Consider the following 16939-nt stretch of genomic DNA (forward strand, 5'->3'; position numbering starts at 1 on the left):
AAAAAGGTGGGAAATGCCGTGTTTCTACCTGCCGATTTGACACCTTTCTGGTCTTCAAAGCGTCGTTAGTTACCGAATCCAAGTTGTCCTCACCACCATTTCGCCTGATTGGTCGCACTTCTCTTGGTAATCACCAATTTGAGTTGATATAGGTTGAATGTAGCCATTGCCATTGCTTCATCATCGGGGCAAGGCAAGAGTGAGTTTCAAAATAAGGAGTAAGTTCTTAAAAAGTTTAATTAGTCAAGTAAGACAAATTGTATGATCAAACAAAACCGATAGCAAAAATAATGGCTAATTAAAATATTGGACAGAATTAAAAGATGTTTCACAAGAAAATATTACGTCTAGCTAGTCTTCAGCACATCTTCAAGTTACACATATAACCAGTTGCAAACACAATTTAACAAAAGAGCACCTGCTTAGAGTCACACCAGTATGCTAATTGCACAATACATTTCCAGGATGGCAGGCAAATCTCTGCCACGACACCAGGTCGCTACGGCCACCTTGGCAGCCATTCGGGCAGCCCGCCATCCTGCGGTGAGCAGACAACACAAGATGTTGCAGATCGTCTAGTTTCAGCAGCTCCTCATGGCAACCGAGGCGGCGGCACCACTTACTACTACACTCTGCCCGATTTCCTCCGAGCACGTGAAGGTGGAGGCGTGGGTTCCTTTCCAGGAGTTCCTGAACCGCACGGGAGTGCAGCCAGCCATGGGCGCACTCGCTAGGGAGTGGCTTCATCGAGAGCGAGGTGAGGCTCGGCGCAGACGTGGGGGTCACTGCCTGCAGAAAACCGTCAAGAGCATCTCCACGTAGCCACCACTCCAAGGACAGGGACTGCAGGGAGGGGAAGTGGGGCAGGATGTTGGCTGCCATCTCCACACCGATCGAGTCCGGATGCAACCTAGCCCAGCACACAGTGAGGGATTCGAGGAGGCGGGCAGAGGGCGAGCTCGCCAGAGCCTGCAGTGGGGCCGCGTGGTTTTCCTTAGGTGAAGCAAACGACACCGATCTGAGGTGGGGCGCCTGGCAGAGAAAGTTTAGAGCACTGGGAGGAAAGTCTGGTAGATCTTCATCGATGAACTTGAGAGTGTTGAGGTTCGACAGACCCGCTGTATCAAGCAAGGCACTGGCCTTGCAAGCAAACGAGCGAAGCCGTGGCATCATCCGCAACAAGTTCATTGGAAGGTGATCTGTTTCCCTCAGGCTCAAACTTACATCTTCCAGGGTTGGCGCATGGGTTGTAAGCAACAATTCGAGGAAGGGGTCCAATATACCGGTGTACACCAGCTTCGTCAGGGAGGGTTGCTTCGCCGTTATGGACCACGAGGCCGGATTTGGCGGATTCTCACTTTCTATAATGATCCTCAATTCGCGGAGACCGCCAACACCGAAAGCCGCCTTTAGAAGGGGAGCAAGATACGAATCTGGTACGTTTGATCCGACATAAATCAGTTCGAGCGCTCTCAAGCCGCCAAGAGCGGAGAATTTCTTAACCATGGCCGTAGCCAAGGGCACATCGTCATCATCAAAAAACGCAATCACTTCAAGTTCAGCGACGACGCACTCGGTGCTGGCCAGCAACGACGTCACCTTCTCCCTCTGCGCCGGCGTCAGCTTCTGTTCCAGGTTCACCAAAGAGATTTTCCGGAGGCAGGGGGCGACACGGAGCGCCGGGAGCAGCTTCATGGTGTCTATGGCGGTGGACTTCCACAGGTCGGAGTGAAGGCAGAGGTCGCGCAGGCGGCGACACACCACCCGGCAGCCCAGCAGCTCCGCCGGGGACAGGTAGGCCAGCACGGCCAGCAGCGCGTCGTCCGGGAGGTCCAGCAGCTGCGGCACAAGCAGGGACAGTCAGAGCGCTGGCTACACTGGCAATTCGGTAAAGTCGGGTGATGAGGTTTCCTCGCTCAAACTGCGATCATGAAGGTTTCCTCACCCTCACCGGTGCTAGCTAACAGGTTGGCGCCTGTCACACTATATTATCATGTGGTTTTTAACCCAAAAGCTTTGCACAAAATTGAGGTGTTAAAAAGGGCACCGAAGCACGAAAGTGGGCGTTTTGGCGCACTAACTCGTGCGTTCCACGTGGTTTGGTGCAAAAGCTATGCACAAAACAACTACGTACCGTACAATTAAGGGTGAGATTTTAGGTTATGAAACATTCGTCGCCCAGATTCTCACGAAAATATGAGTAATTTAGAACACAATCAAGAACTGTGTAGTTTTTTTGTGCAGAAGCTTTGCACAAAAATGTGCATGTGTTCCACGGGCTTGCTCAAATTCTGTTCAAAAGCTTATGAACAAATCAACTACGATGTAATTCAGTGTGCACGTGGCGTGGGTGAAACGATGCATCACACATTAAATGTTTGCGCACTTTTACTGACTCGCACCGACGCAGACCAGAATCCCTGCCAGGACACGGCGTTCGCAATTTCGCAGCCGAAGCAGCTTGGTTCGGTCGACTCCAGTAGAGCGATTTTGTACACATTAAGTCGATGTTGGGCTACTTTTAGTAGATGATTAAGAAGCTTAACGGGGAGCCTTAAAATTAAGCTTGGTTTTTGGCCCGTCCCGTTTATTTTTTGGCCCGTCCCGTTTATTTTTTTGTAAAAAAATGACGGAGGGACGGGCATATAGTATGATCCCTGCTGTGCGTCCGTTCGTCCGAGGACTTCCCGTGGTCCGATCTTGACCAAATTTGGTATGCAGCCTCCTTGGGTGACCCTAAGAACCGCCCGGTGGCAGCAAATCCGATCCGAGCCCCGGGGGCGCTGCTGCAGGTGCATCATGGTCTACATGGGGTCGAGGAGGATTTCGGCAACGGATACAGCTAGCAGGGCATGTAGGGGTATTTTTGGAATCGGGGCGACGAGACAAAACCAACGGTTCCAGTTTCAAGCGAATCGGAGAAGTTTGGACCCGGGTTCAAATCCCAGTGGGGTATATTTTGAACATTCTTTTTATTCGAGTTTTTGCATTGTTTCTTAGGTTTTTGAGGGCGCTGATGACGAAAATAACATCTCTTTTGATCCCAGACTCAGGTTCAAACCCGTCAGGGTTAAACAAAGGCGAAATTCACACATTTGTTAATGTACGGGACGGGCCAAAGTTGCCGATGTATATCGCTACTTTTCCTGTTATTGTAAAAAAAAATGACGGAGGGACGGGCATATAGTATGATCCCTGCTGTGCGTCCGTTCGTCCGAGGACTTCCCGTGGTCCGATCTTGACCAAATTTGGTATGCAGCCTCCTTGGGTGACCCTAAGAACCGCCCGGTGGCAGCAAATCCGAACCGAGCCCCGGGGGCGCTGCTGCAGGTGCATCATGGTCTACATGGGGTCGAAGGGGATTTTGGCAACGGATACAGCTAGCAGGGCATGTAGGGGTATTTTTGGAATCAGGGCGACGAGAGAAAACCAACGGTGCCAGTTTCAAGTGAATCGGAGAAGTTTGGACCCGGGTTCAAATCCCAGTGGGGTATATTTTCAACAGTCTTTTAACTCGAGTTTTTGCATTGTTTCTTAGGTTTTTGAGGGCGCTGATGACGAAAATAACATCTCTTTTGATCCCAGACTCAGGTTCAAACCCGTCAGGGTTAAACAAAGGGGAAATTCACACATTTGTTAATGTACGGGACGGGCCAAAGTTGCCGATGTATATCGCTACTTTTCCTGTTATTGAAAAAAATGACGGAGGGACGGGCATATAGTATGATCCTGCTGTGCGTCCGTCCGTCGTCGTTCGTCCGAGGACTTCCCGTGGGCCGATCTTGACCAAAATTGGTATGCAGCCTCCTTGGTGACCCTAAGAACCGCCGGTGGCAGCAAATCCGAACCGAGCCCGGGGCGCTGCTGCAGGTGCATCATGGTCTACATGGGGTCGAAGGGATTTTGGCAACGGATACAGCTAGCAGGGCATGTAGGGGTATTTTTGGAATCAGGGCGACGAGAGAAAACCAACGGGTGCCAGTTTCAAGTGAATCGGAGAAGTTGGACCGGGTTCAAATCCAGTGGGGTATATTTTCAACAGTCTTTTAACTCGAGTTTTTGCATTGTTTCTGATGTTTTTGAGGGTGCTGATAACGAAAATAACATAAATTTGGACCCCAGACTGAGGTTCAAATCCCGTTAGGGTTGAACATCAGCGAAATTCACACATTTCTAAATGTACGGGACGGGCCAAAGTTGCCGATGTATATCGCTACCTTTCCTGTTATTGAAATAAGCTATAGCTTAAGAGACTTGGCGGTATGGTGGTACATGTACGTATGATGATATATGCCTACAGCAAGAATACAACCCCGTGTAAAAGCTAGTTGCTGATCGTGAAAGGAAAAATCAACTCACCGATAGGTCCATTGTTTCCATTGCAGCGACGGGTTCCCAGTTTCAGCTGAATCCGCGGAAGAATCTCGTCGCCTCACTTACAGTCCGGCACGATCCCAGCAGCGGAGTAGACAGATAGATCAATCTGCAACGTAAAAGAACATCCATTAACCACAACAAAGTCCACGGACTTGCACCCGCTTGAGACGATCATGAGTTCAGGAAAAGAACCAGAAACTTTAAATAAGATGGCACGTTTGTCGCATAATGCTAAGCACCGAGGAAAGATCCACGATTAGGGTGCAAATAGCTCGACTGGAAGTTCGTAAGAACACTCCGATAACCTAACTAACTATTTTAGGCCTTTCAAAGAAAAGCAGCTTGTTATAACGAAGTATTTTGAGCGTACATAAACTTACTAGGAAAGTATTTCGTACGAACAATTTCATCATGTAGCGAAGTGAATTAGACTGCACAATGTATGCTCACAATACTTCACGAGGTTTGAATCGTGAAATCAAGAACAGACGCCGGCGAGGGGGAAATCACTCTTAAAAACTGTCACCCGACTACTCCCTTACGCTCTATTACGCTTACGCTATTACACTGTTAAAAAAGTAATGAATTTTCAAAGCAATTTTGATGACAATTTTATGAATACGGATATGAATTTTACAAACATTGCAATTTTCATAACTTGATGCGAAAATTCGGAACAATTTCGTAAAATTGACAATTGTTGGTAATTTTAAAACCATGTTCTGAAAATTGCGAATCTTAAATGTTGATTTTGAGCACACAATAGTAATTTTCCGAATCCGATTGTAAATTTCATAACTAGCTCAAGAGGCGTGGCCAAGGGGCGCTGGTAGAGTCATCAGTAGCTGACCCTCCGCCTCCCGTGGGACGTGGTAGCACAGCGGTAAAGAGCGTGCATCACAAGTCAAAGATCCCGGGTTCGAAACCCGCTGATCAAAAGCAGAATCGGTTCAATGAATGGCATAAGGCCGCTTGGGTGTTCACATACATGAACATTTAGTTGTCCTTTTGCTTAACTGCTCTAAAATGACCTCGCAAACGCGAATATGAATTTTCATAACATGATATGAATTTTCATAACGTGATTGTAAAACAATTTACAATCATTTGTGATTTTAATTTTCATAACAATTGTTTGTGAAAAAAAATGCCAACCAATGTTATGAAAATTACAACTGATTTTTTTAACAGTGTACAGAAGGCTTATTACGCTCGAAAATATTCAGATTTAGGCTAAAATCGGACCCTCAATAGGGAAAATTTTTAAAAATTTCTCTGCAAACTCAACAGTGTACTCAGTAAGTAGAGTGTGCTCATGAGTACACTCTAACTAGCGTGTACTGAGATGAGTACACTCTAACTAGCGTGTTCTGAGATGAGTACACTCTAACTAGCGTGTACTCAGATGAGTACACTCTAACTAGCGTGTACTCAGATGAGCACACTCTAACTAGAGTGTACTGAGTACACTGTTGAGTTTGCAGAGTTGGCTATTACGCTATTACTATTACGCGTAATACTAGGAATCGGTGACCCGACTTTTACGCGAGTGATTTCCCCCTCGGACGCCGGACTTTAATATGAAAACATTAGTCAGCGGAAGCGGCAGAACAGCGACGCCGACGCTCATTTTCACTTCTGGATTATTCCAGCGGACTCGAAAGGAGAATGAAAAGGCGAACGGGCCGCTTCCGTTTGGGTCACAACGGACGACAGAGGATTCAAATATCGCCGAAAATCTCTTTTTGGCTGAGCGATAGCGAAGCCTGTTACTCCAGTGCGGTTGAAAAGTTTTTTCTGTCTGTCTGTCTGTGTGTCTGTGTGTGTGTGTGTACACTACTCCTCCTGAACGGCTCGGCCGATCTGGCTGATATTTTGCAGGCTTATTAGGTATGTTCTTGGCTCGGCACACGCGAAATTTCACTATCCTAGCTCAACTGGTTCAGTTTTTATAGCCGAAAAACACCTAAAAACGGCGAAAAATCGAGATTTCTGCAGGTAGATCACCTCTGTCTTGAAGAAAGGGGGGTCTGGGGGGCGGAGCCCTCCAGCTTCGACAAGTAAAAAAGTGACAAGGGTCAAGATCGTGTTATCTGTAGATGAAGCAACTCTTTCTAGAAAAAGGGGGTCTGGGGGGCGGAGCCCCCCAGCATGCAACACGTAAGAAGGAACCGACGATGGACAAGCCAATACCTGCCGAAGGCAGGCTAGCGCCGCAGGCCAAGGTAGGTGCGCCAGGCGCGGATTGGAGGAACAGGCCGCGAGATATCGCGAAGCCTGTTACGACAAGACGCGGTCTGGCGTAAACCTACCTTGTAGGAAAATGTCTGTACGGTTAGACTCGGTCCTGGATCTTCCAGGACCGTCCTGGTTTTCCTATGTATTTAGCATAGGAGAAACCAGGACGGTCCTGGAAGATCCAGGACCGAGTCTTACCGTGTGTAAGATTCAATGTGAAACATAACAATAAGACTCATGCGCATGCGAGTGCAAATACCATGAAGTTACACCTCTCGGTTGATAGACAAACACCGCGTCGCCGCAGGCCAAGGTAGGTACGCCAGGCGCGGATTGGAGGAACAGGCCGCGAGACATCGCGAAGCCTGTTACGACAAGACGCGGTCTGGCGAGGTGAGACATATGGTATCGTCAAGTTTTGGTCAGACCTGAAAATCTCGCCAAAATCTGGACAGTCTCGCCAGAAAGTAACGAGACTTTTTTTGTCTCACCACCACCACCACCACCACCGTAAAAAAAAGCATGCGGCGGACGATGCGTCACAATGGCCAGACCAGGTCTTACCAAAACTTCTTGCCATATTTTGGCGTGAAGTGTCTTAGTTCACTTTGCACTATGCAGTGTTGCCTCATTGTCACAAGCAGTCTGCACTGGTTTTATCTTACTCTGGTTTCGTCCCCCCCCCTCCTCGTTTAAGTGCACAGCGCTACGAAACACGAATCTGTCTCCACACTGAGTTACTATGTGGTTGCATTGTACATTGTGCACGCGTTCTGAATTGCACTTATTTGTGCGTAACCAAGCACGAAAGTCTGCGTTGTTGTGCATTAAGTCGCGCATGCTCTATTTTGAGTAAAGCGTATGCACTAAGAAAAACTTCGTAGTAAGGTAGTGTGTCCGTGCCGCCTGCGATCTCCTGGGTAGGCACGCCCGCCAAGCGCAGCTGCGTGGTTGGCTGCCAATCCGCCGCGCTCGCAGGCGCTTCCTCCCTCTCGTTAGGGTCCTAGAGTGGGAGAGAAAAGTCAATTGCGAAAATGCTACGCGCACTTTGCCATACTCGTCATTTCCGGACCGCAGAGCCGGTTTCCGTTTTCCGGAATTCAAACACCATTATCGCGAAAAGACGTACCTTCGCAACCCGCTAATGTCACAAGACAGGCCAACCACCCGAACGTAAACAATAATTCGTCTGCCGTCTGTCTCTCCGAGTGAAACGGCGGAAACGACGGTCCGGAAACAAGACCAGCGGTCCGGGAGTGACAAGTATGGCAGATTTCGCTGTCAGAAAGTGCGGACAGGCATGGCGTTTCTCTCCCACTCTAGGACTCTACCTCTCGTCATGCTCCGCAGCCCCGGCCCCGGCCGCCTCTCCCGATGTCCAATACGAGGTGATGGCCAGCTCCTCAACCGCAGGCCTCTCCACGCAGAGATAGACGGAGGACTTCATGCGCCTCCTCACCTCACCCACCCCACGTCCAGGGCAGCATCGGCCGAACCAAACCAGGAACCGGCGGACTCCCTCTCGGCCTCCTCCAGGGGATCTCTGCCGAGCACGCCGCCGGCCTCGTCAGAAAGGGCCTGGGGGCACTCGACGGCTGGATGAACGACGTGGGTCTCTCTTACAGACCCTTCCCCCGTCAGAGATGCGCAATGGGGGCCCCTTTCGGCCAGTCGCAGACGACTGGTAGTCCCATTCGGAGCGGGAAGCCCGAATTCGCCCCGCGCGGCGGTCGCCCGCTAGCCTGACTCGGGGTGCCTTTGCCTCCACGGGACTACCAACCCTGACGGGAGGGTCTCCAGTCTCTATGCAGCAAAGGGACTGGCCTTGTGGATTATATTCAAGACTCATGTGTTCTCACGAGTGCCCTTAACGTGCCTGCCGTCGGGGAAGCGACCGGCTGCCCCGCCCTTCTCCTGGCCGGGCTGTGGTCCGCTGCGACCACCTTGGCGCAAAGCGAGCGCAGCAGCAGCAGGCTGGGCAGCAGGCCAGCGAGAAGCTCATCCAGCCGACGGCACCGACCGCGCCACCCACACACCACGGTGCCCGCCCGTTGACCTACCTGAACGCTACAAATCTATTGGCGGTACACATGGTGTGGAAAAGGCGGTAAAACCTGTACCGCCTTTCTATTGGCGGTAAAATCTGGAGCCCGCCAATTACGCACCCTACAAACTGAACGAAAAAGGCGGTACAAAGTATTACCGCCAATTGCATGCCATTTAGATGGTGCGAAAAAGGAGGTACAAAATATTACCGCCTTTTACGTTCTCTCAGTGCGCCAAGAAATCGGCGGTAAAGCTCTCCAAAGGCGGTACAAACGGTTCTGTAAGGGCGGTAATTTCTGTACCGCCTTCGTATTGGCGGTAAAACCTGGAGCCCGCCAATAGCCAATTACCACCAGTAAAGGGTGGAAATATTACCGCCTTTCGATTTGGAGTGGACCTCCCTGCACACGCCGAAGGCCAACTGCCAACGGCGAAGGCCCAGCGCCCCGCGAGCATGGCCGGCAGTGCAAGTTCAGCACTGCACTGTGGCAAAAAGCTACGGAAAATTCTGTAAACAGCTTATGGTAATTCTCCGTAGCCCCCTTGTCAATATTCTCTGTAGGCTCTTACAGTATTTTCCGTAGGACCGCACAGTATTCTCCGTAGGACTACACAGTCTTCCAGGTCCTACGGAGCAGACTGTGCGGCCCTACGGAGAATACCGTGCGGCCCTACGGAGAATACTGTAAGAGCCTACGGAGAATATTGATAAGAAGGCTACGGAGAATCCTGGCAATAAAATTAACAGAATTTTCCGAACCTTTTTGCCACAGTGTGCTCCGGCCGACGGACGCACCGTCAGCGCCGTCAGCGTAGGTGGCCTCGGAGATCGTCCCCCGTCTCCTCCACACTGTAAATATCAAGGGGTTACCCACTCAAATTTTTAGCGTACACAGGATTCGTGATTACCAAAATTACCTTGATTACCAGGATTACTAAGGTTACCGGGATTACCAGGATTACCTAATGATTACTATGATCACCAAAAGATTACCACGATTACCAGCGATTACCATGATTACCTAATGATTACCATGATACCTCAGCGATAACAAAGTCTATTAGCATTCTTTGATAATAACCGTGTTCTCACTTTCACTTGAATGCCTCGTCTCCGGAACAGAGCTACTGCGAATAATGCATAGTGTATTTGCCGCCAAAGCTCACCATAGGAACAGCCAAGGTGATGAGAAGTGACGGTGTTGCGCGATTTCGTCTGCTTGGTTTTCTTGGGCATGGTACAAGATTCTGGCGTGGTCGGGCGTAAGAGAAGTTATTTTGCCGCCATTCCACCCCTGACTTCCAAAGAGACTAAGTTATAACAGTTCCATTTTTTGGTTAAATATGAAAAACTGCAAACAAAAAATTATTAATAATAAAATATGGAGAGGCAACTTCTTTGAGAGTCCTCTTAAGTAGTATCTTTGTCAGCAATAGTTTTGGATAGGAAAATAATAGTCAATTTAGTTCACAAAAAATTTAAAATGTGGCACGAGGACGCACATACCAGATACGCCTTGGGTGGCTTCGGGTCCTTCGGGTGTCCGGGGAAGACACCTCCCCAAGCAGGGACTATGTCGGCCTCCACTCCCACACTGGTGCCTTGCGAGTCTAATCGGTGGCCTACCTTGCCATTGCCATTACTATTAACGGCTAGACCACACATGATCGTATGCCATTTCGGGCCCGACACATGCCCGCCTGCACTGCGGGCGTTAGACTCCCGCCCACACAGTTGCGATTACCAAGATTACCACAGGATTACTACGATTACTACAAGATTACCACACGATTACCACGATTACTACAAGATTACCACGATTACCAAGATTACCGAGATTACCACGATTACCCATGATTACCGAGTGGGTGTACACAGGATTACCTCAGTGGGTAACCCCTTGTATTGATGACACGGAATGTTACACAAAAACCTGCCACATGCCGGATTTTTACCTTTGATGGTCCAGCTAGCCGGAATGGAGCCCTCCAGCGAAAATCCGCCTAGCGCGCCGGAAAGAGGAAACCGTGCTGCTCATTCTGGGCGTTGAGCCGAACTTTTCTCGCTACAGGTTCGGCGCTGAGGCGCGAAACTGAAGTTGACGATGTTTGAAAACCAAGTACACGGTAGACATTCTTTCATCCAATAAAGCAGGAGGTGAGAGTCGCCGGAATAAATTGCTATCCAAGGGTGTCATAAAGGGTTGCCAACGGAACAAAAGGCTGTTCGCGTGCGTCTCGGTCGCCGCGACGCGTTGACAGATACCAATGCGTCCGAGGTGGCAAACCAACACCAACATGTCTCATGACATTGATTTCCGGGAAAGGACATACACTAGGGTCAGTTGGGGTAATTATGAGACATGGGGGTAAAAATGGGACAGCTGTTTCTTGGAGAAAATTTGATATCACAGGACTCATACCACTCCAAATGTGACGCTTCAATTGTGAAAATAACATCTGGTATGGAATGAAATCTAAAATGTCAAATCTTCACCAAGAAACAGCTGTCCCATTTTTACCCCGTGTCCCATAATAACCCCAACTGACCCTAGTCATTATCATCCCCTCCTTTAAAACTCGCCTTGAAATACTGCTCCGCATGCAGACGCAAAGTCGCACTCGCGCAGCGGGACAGGGGCAGAGAAGACCGCTTGTGGTCCAGCATCTCAAAGTCGTGCCCGGAGCCCCTGGCGGCCGAGGGATAGGCAGCCCAACAAGCACCTCTGCTAAACAAGCTGCCCAGCGCCGGGCGTTCATCTGCAAGCGGAGGCATCACGCAGCTGCTCATTGCAATGCTGCAAAAAGCACCGCGCTCATCAAATTTTGTGCTTTGGACAAGACTACCTCACCGCGAGATGGCCACACCTGGTATTCGAGGCAACACCGCTTAACACCGCCGCCTCCTCACCTCTCTGCATTAATTTAGCCATGAAAACTAGCGGGGGGTGGGGAGGACGACTTCGAGCTACCTTTGTGAACGCCGTGCGATTGCGAGAGACAGATGGCGCTCACCAAATGTTGTGGGGCCGCCAACTTGCAACTCTACACTGCAAACCTAATTGTCTACTTAGCACGCACTTACAAATGCATGCTTGCAAGTACACACTTACAAACGCATGCTTAGTCAAGCATGCACTTACAAACGCATGCTTGGCAAGTACAAACTTACAACTGCATGCTTGGGGCCATATAACTCCATGATACGCACATGCATGCCCACCTGTAGGAAAATTAACATTGTGGGTAAGCTGAGATCCTAAACTTGCCCACAAAAGCAAATCATCCATCGAGGGCGCCGCTAACTGTAGAGGGTCTCGAGCCGGCTGGGTCAAGTAGCCTCCGCCTAGCCTCTTCGACCAGCTAGCGTGGTAGCGCAGTGGTAAGAGGAGCTGGGTCCTGAGTGGAGGTTGCAGGTTCGATGCCCATGCATTTCGTGGTTTTTCTGAAGTCAGCCCGCATTTAAGAAACCTCCAACTGGTCCTTGCCCAGAGTGTATGGGATTTATACACGTGGGCAAGTTAGGACCAAGTTGGGACCAAGATGCAAAATTTATGCACCTTGGGCAGTGGGAGGGCCTACTGTTGCCCACGTGAGAAATTTACTATTTGGGTAAGAATGGTTCCCACCCATTGGGCAACAAAAATTTGGCGCCAGTGGGTTACTAAATTTAGCAACCCTTTGGGCTGTGAAATTCGTGATCGAAGGGTGGGTGCAGGGGAGTTTCAGCACGCACACGGCAAAACCAACGTCCGGGTTTCCCAGGCGCACCCTGGAAAAACAGGGCATTTTTCCAGGGTGCGCCTGGGAAACCCGGACGTTGGTTTTGCCGTGCAAGTAGCAAAAATTCGCAACTTTTATTTTACAGTGCGGAGAGAAAAAGATACCCCATGTGCCCTATATGCCCATTTCTTTCTCAGAGTGCAGGCGCTCTCGGAATGCGCGACCGGGCACGGGATACGCGATATTCTGCACGATGCGGCCGTGTCGCGGGGGAGGGGGGGGGATGCGGTGCGTCATGCGAAAACCGCGGGGCATTGGGGGTCGGGTCCGAGAACGCGCCGACTGCGCGTCGCGTCAGACGGAGAGTCCAGCTCGTCGAAAACACAAATCTAGGCAGGGATCCTTAACTTAACATTAAACTAACACTGCTTTCATAACGTAACATAAGACGGACTTCGGAAAGTACTTGCAAAAGTATATCCACACAAATTCGAGACATAAAAAAATAACCTACCCTTTCGAAAAGATGTTAGAAGTTAACGGTAATAACTTTAACTCTTATGATAACGTTATGATGCCCTTATGAGGTAAGTTACGGATCCCTGAATTCAGGCCGGCCGCACAGGAGTGTCCTGGGCCGCTACAGCACAGGAGGATCGCTGCCTGCCGCTGCAGTGCAGGTGCTGCAGAGGCAGGCAGGCAGGTGACGCGCGCCTGCGCCGCCGGGCCAGCAATCTCCTGACTAGCACCCACTTGGCGGTACAAAAGAAATGTGCGAGAGACGGATGCACAGAAGTATAGTCGTCTTACAGAAGCGGGGTGTTGAAACGGTACTTACTTTGTTCGCGCCCGACTGGGCCCTCTCATCGCGTCTGGGCACAGGACAGAGAGCGAGACAGCAGATGATCACTCGATTCCATTCTGCGGAGAGGGGGTGGGGACGGGCGGTAGGGAGGGAGAGGGAGGGAGGCCTCGCGGCTATCCTCCCGCCACGTCGCGCCGCTCGCTAGTCAGTCTAGCGAGGGGGTATGCGCTTTCTGAACCTGTGTACCGACTATTACGCTATTACGCTCTATTACGCCACAAATTAATCGGAATTTAGCTAAAAACGGCCTAAAACACACCAAAATTGATAAAATTTTGACAATTTTGGCTATTACGCGACTATTACGCGTATTATTACGCGTGCTATTACAGATAGAGTGAACCGACTATTACGCGAGTGTATACCCCCTCGCAGTCTAGTCTAGTGTCTAGCCGGGCCACATCGCTAGGTGCAAGGTTCGCAGGTACTGAGGTTTAGGGAGGACGCGGTGAGTAAAACAACTCGCAATCAATTCCACAATGTCAACGTGTTCGTACGGGTCCCAGCTGGACCGACGTGGGCGGTCCTGCCATGGTATATACGATCATATGTGGTCCAGCCGTCAATAGCAATGGCATCGGGCACGTAGGGTCATTTAGGGTCCAGCCACCAATAACCCAAGCCACTGCCCGACTGGTTGCCTACGTGCGCGGCACGAGAAGTGCGCCAGGGCTCCGAGGCCCAGGGCCACTATACGGCCCCCACCTGAAAACATTGTATACCTGTGTACTCCCCCCGTCACCAGGTGGACAAAGAAGAGGAAACTTCTTGGCCACCCTATGTTGATTAACATCTTTCCCGCGCACCCTATACCACACCTGGCCCGGGAGATATGGAGGGGGGGGAATCGTTCTTTTCGGCCTGCTGCTCTGCTCGCCGCACTCGATCATTCGGCTGGAGGACAGCGAGAGCAGCACAGCTCCCATGCAACGCAACGTGCAGCATCGTCTCGAACAATGGAAGTCACAGAGCAGTGAGTCCCACAGCGCATCGCGCGGGCGGTGGAGGTGGAGGGGGTTGGGGGTGCATCGTCTAGCGTCTAGACCAGCGGTTCCCTCCCTTTTTTCAGCCCGCGCCCCCAAAACGGTTTCCCAAAAATTTTTCGCGACCCCAGGAAAAAAATTACGCGACCCCATCTTTTTTCAGGGGAAGGAGGGATTTTTTCGAAAATTAACTTTCACATTTTGAATTTTGACCGAATTTAGAGGGTTTGAGTGTATTTAAAATAGAGGGCCGAAATTTGTAATGAGACATTCTAATCTTCAAATGATAGCTGCCTTGCTGTGTTAATTTTGACATCCAAGCTTGGTACTGACCGCCCCTCAGGAGCCAACTCGCGACCCCACGCGCCCCCAGGTAGCATGCCGCGACCCCAAAAAATTTTTTCCGCGCCCCAAAACCCCCGGGGTTTGGGAACCACTGGTCAAGACAAAGGGAAAGGGGAAGGGGAGGGAGGCTGCATTCGCGAATGCCGCGAGGTGATGCGACCGCGGGCGCGACGACGCGACCGTCCGCCATTAGAGTACGCACCACACCAAGCCCGCACAGATCACCCTTTGGTGAGTACATAATAACTTCTCATGAGTAACTCTAGCGGGTTAAGGTGGAGTTTTTTGGGGATGAGAGTTTCGATCATTTCGATAAAATTCCTCATGAAGGCCAAACCAAGCAGCCAAAAAACATGGCCTGCGCTATTTTTCCCCTTTTTTTTTTAGGACTTGAAAAAGAATCACAAGCCAGAACTGTACGAACAACTTTCTCTATAAAAAAAAACAGAGGGCGACATTTTCCCGCTAAATCTGTCAAAGTCAGAAATATGTAAAGATCTCATGTGATATTTGGGTAGCCAACTTTCCCCTTAGGGATCTTAGCTTCCAGTGGCACCTATTGAACCCACAAAATTTGAAAAGATTCCGTGACCCAAAACAAAATCTCATATGCTTCGTTCGGCCATCCTGCATGTCATGCTGTGAAAAATTTGTCAAAAACGAGTGCTTGCTAATTAGTGCTTTGAATATCTGATCTGTAACTGCAAATCGTCTGCTGTATGCAAAATAACATTCACTGCAATATATACATATTTTTAAAAAAAAAAATTTCCCAAAAAACTCTTTGGCTATGATAGAAAGCACATTTTTAATCAGTTTCAGGAACCTCTCAAAAAATATGGTTGCTGCAGCCACTCAGAAAATTCGTAGGTCAAAATGAATAAAGGGTTTTACAAAGCATATAAACTGATGTAAGGTAGGATTTGCACAAATTTCATTGAAACCAAATATCTTGTCCCATTGAGATTCAGAACACTTATCAAAAATGTATTTCTGAACATAATTAGTGGAGAGGGTACTCCATACCCAAAACACTGGTGGAAAAGTGACGGTTAAAGTGAGGTTAAAAAAATTGATTTTGGAAGGACCACTTACAAAAAAAGTATCTATGGTAAACCGCTAGAGACCCTCCCGTCAGCTGCTGCTTTGACAAACCTGGATATCAGAGAATCCTGTTCCACCAAGAAGTATTAGTCTTTGATGAAGGACTTTGGTATGATGTAGCAGTCTGGGAGATGCGTCTTCAGCAGACATCTGGTGCCATATGATACAGCTCTCCTCGTCAATCGTCAGGAATGCGCCAAAGAGGAGTCACCCACCTACAAAGAGGAGTGGGCATTAATTTTCTATTTTAGCTCAGTTAATGCTTAAATAAAAAGATGAGTGATTACCACTCTGACACTCAATAAATCAAGGTTATAAAATAACACACAACTTTGATAAGAAAACGCAGAAGTTATCATATGAAAGGGCATTGTGTGTAAGAAGTCAAGTTAATTTTTAAATGTATCATCCTTTTGCCTTGAATACATGTGAAACTAACTCAGAGAACCATGAACTCTCATGAAATATTTTTCCTCCGCTTTGAGATTACAAAATGAAAAACTTTCCCAGCATATTTAAGTAATCTTTTGAGATTTCGGGAAACTTTTTTTTTGTCAAAAATTTTATGACAAAAAATGCAACTTATTAAAAGAAATTAAAAATAAATTTGCTAAGGATCATACAAAGAACTAAGAATGAATTAAAAGCATAAAAATAGAAAACAAATTTTAGACCTCCAACCAAATTGACAAGTTTAAACCCAAAAAAAGGCAAACAATTTTTTAAATATTTTTGTCCCATAATTTAAACCAACCAAAATTGAAACTGGGAAAATTGAAGATTAAAAAAAAAAAAAACACAAATTCCTATTAAATTATTGAGCATCCAAAATTGTCAGGATCTTGATCACCTTTTAAAACCCCATGTCTTTCCAATTTCCCCATTTTTGGGAATTTTGGCCCCTTTTAACAAAACCTAAAAAATTGAAACCTGGAAAATGAGGAATTAAAAAAAAAAAATAATTAATCCGTTAGCCTCTACATGGAAAAATTATGAATATACAAATCATGTGCACCCCTGTGATCAACCCCTAATCATAAACATGCTGAGGCAATGGAACTAGGAATTTCCCAAAAAGGGAGACAAAATAAAGAACTGCGAACTCAGCAAACTTCATGGGAGCGTACAACAGAAGGCCTGGTGAGATGAAATTAATTTGCCCTTTGCTGTAGTTTTTCTTTTTTTAGAAAACTTTGACAGTATAAAGGTCAGCTGGCTGCCTGTCACATTAAAACTCAAGTTTCCTGCTAAAAGCTAG

At 48.4% G+C, this 16939-nt stretch overlaps 1 protein-coding gene across 6 annotated transcripts; it reads right to left on the reverse strand.

The window, feature by feature from the left end:
* Positions 1-134: 134 nt before the first annotated feature.
* On the reverse strand, positions 135-15882 carry LOC117647173. 6 transcript variants are annotated; one of them, XM_034388780.1, is made up of 4 exons: positions 15733-15882; positions 13223-13256; positions 4360-4483; positions 135-1839 (listed from the first exon to the last, which is right to left on the reverse strand). In XM_034388780.1, exons 3-4 carry the CDS (start codon positions 4378-4380, stop codon positions 442-444), a joined length of 1419 nt encoding a protein of 472 aa, XP_034244671.1. In that variant the 5' UTR covers positions 4381-4483; positions 13223-13256; positions 15733-15882; the 3' UTR covers positions 135-441. The 6 variants fall into 6 exon arrangements, with proteins under 6 accessions (XP_034244671.1, XP_034244668.1, XP_034244669.1 ...); XM_034388777.1 differs by lacking the exon at positions 13223-13256; XM_034388778.1 differs by lacking the exons at positions 13223-13256; positions 15733-15882 and adding an exon at positions 7180-7326.
* Positions 15883-16939: the final 1057 nt, after the last annotated feature.

Source organism: Thrips palmi, unplaced genomic scaffold (genome assembly GCF_012932325.1).
Source record: "Thrips palmi isolate BJ-2018 unplaced genomic scaffold, TpBJ-2018v1 HiC_scaffold_2, whole genome shotgun sequence".
In the NCBI taxonomy this organism is placed as follows: Eukaryota; Metazoa; Arthropoda; class Insecta; order Thysanoptera; family Thripidae; genus Thrips; species Thrips palmi.